This window comes from Phaethon aethereus (assembly GCF_964289735.1).
Source record: "Phaethon aethereus genome assembly, chromosome: 4".
NCBI classification, from domain to species: domain Eukaryota; kingdom Metazoa; phylum Chordata; class Aves; order Phaethontiformes; family Phaethontidae; genus Phaethon; species Phaethon aethereus.
The window spans coordinates 3,371,700-3,373,186 of record NC_138578.1 but is presented as its reverse complement, the minus strand read 5'-3'; the positions used below and the strand labels follow the sequence as shown (position 1 = coordinate 3,373,186).

The 1,487-nt window shown below is 67.1% G+C and overlaps 1 protein-coding gene across 1 annotated transcript; it reads left to right on the top strand.

Moving 5' to 3' along the window:
• Positions 1-294: 294 nt before the first annotated feature.
• NEUROG2 (neurogenin 2) lies at positions 295-960 on the top strand (the record flags this gene model as incomplete). Its single annotated transcript, XM_081999663.1, has 1 exon — positions 295-960. One exon carries the CDS (start codon positions 295-297, stop codon positions 958-960), a length of 666 nt encoding a protein of 221 aa, XP_081855789.1.
• Positions 961-1,487: the final 527 nt, after the last annotated feature.

Here is a 1,487-nt window from a genome sequence, read left to right as displayed (position 1 = left end):
CAGCCGAGCGCGAGGCACCAGCGGCGGCGGGGGGGGGGGGGGGGGGGCGGGGGGTCCCCCTGAAGAAGCAAAGCGGGGGGGCTGGCGCGGGCGGGGCGGGGGTAGGTTTGATTGTTCCCCGCGGGGTATATAAGGGGTGTTAAGGAGGGTCGTGTGCCAGACACGCAGCCGCCGGGTCCCCCCGTCCCCCCTCCCCTTCCCCCCCCTTGCTCGCGCGCTCGCTCTCCCGTCCGACCGGCGGACCGTTAAACCGTCGCCGTGAGGCGGCGCGGCGCGGCGCGGCCGCCCGGCAGGATGCCGGTGAAGGCGGAGGGCCTGGCGCCGCCGGCCGAGGACGAGCTGCTGCTGCTGGGCCTGGTCTCGCCCGCCCCCTCGCCCTCGCTGCCGTCCAGCGCCGAGGAGGAGGAGGAGGAAGAGGAGGAGGAAGAGGAGGCGGCGCTGCGGGCCGCCTCCCCGGCGCGGCCCGTCGAGGCGACGGGCGCCCGCGGGCCGAAACGGCGACCGGGTCGATCCCGCGCCTCCCCGCGAGCGGTTCGCACGGCTGAAACGGCGCAACGGATCAAACGGAACCGACGGTTAAAGGCCAACAACCGGGAGCGCAACCGCATGCACAACCTGAACGCCGCGCTGGACGCCCTCCGCGACGTCCTGCCCACCTTCCCCGAGGACGCCAAACTCACCAAAATCGAGACGCTCCGCTTCGCCCACAACTACATCTGGGCCCTCACCGAGACCCTGCGGCTGGCGGGGCCGCGGCTGGGCCCCGAGGCGGCGGCGGGCAGCGCCGAGGGCAGCCCCTCGCCTTCCTCCTCCTCCTCCTCCTCCTCCTGGAGCGGCGGCCCCGCCAGCCCCGCTTACGCCTGCACTTTATCCCCCGCCAGCCCCGCCGGTTCTGCCTCGGACGCCGAACACTGGCCGGGCCGCTTTGCCCCACCGCCGCTGCCCCACCGCTGCCTCTAAGCCGGGCCTCTCCTCCCCAAACCCCACGCTACGCCACGCGTGGGGTGGGGTCCGGCGGCATCTGCCCACTCCCCAGGGCGGGCTGCGGGGGTGTCACCTGCCAAACCAAACTTCACCCCCTTCCCTCCTCTCCCTCCGATGTGCACTTTGTCACCAGGGCTGCCGTGGGTGTCCGTGTCCCCTTTTGCCATCTGTCCCTTAGGATGGATGGGGGTGGAGGGAGGAGAGAAGAAGAAAAAAGGGGGGGGGAAACAACAACAAACAAAAAAATAACCCGTTTTGTTAGAGGTCCAGGTTAGAAGTCGTCGTATAATTTGTAGGCTTTGTGAGGGCTGAATGCAAGCGTGGAAATTTAGGCTGAACTCTCTATCAAAAGAGGGAAAAAAAAATTGTAGAGGGAAAGGGGGGGAAATGGGGAGGGAGCGACCTCCTCATGCATTATTTATTCCGACCTTTAGGGGACGAGGAACTCCCCCCTTCTTTCAGGAGATTAAAAATAAATCAACAGGCTGAAAACCTCAACAGAC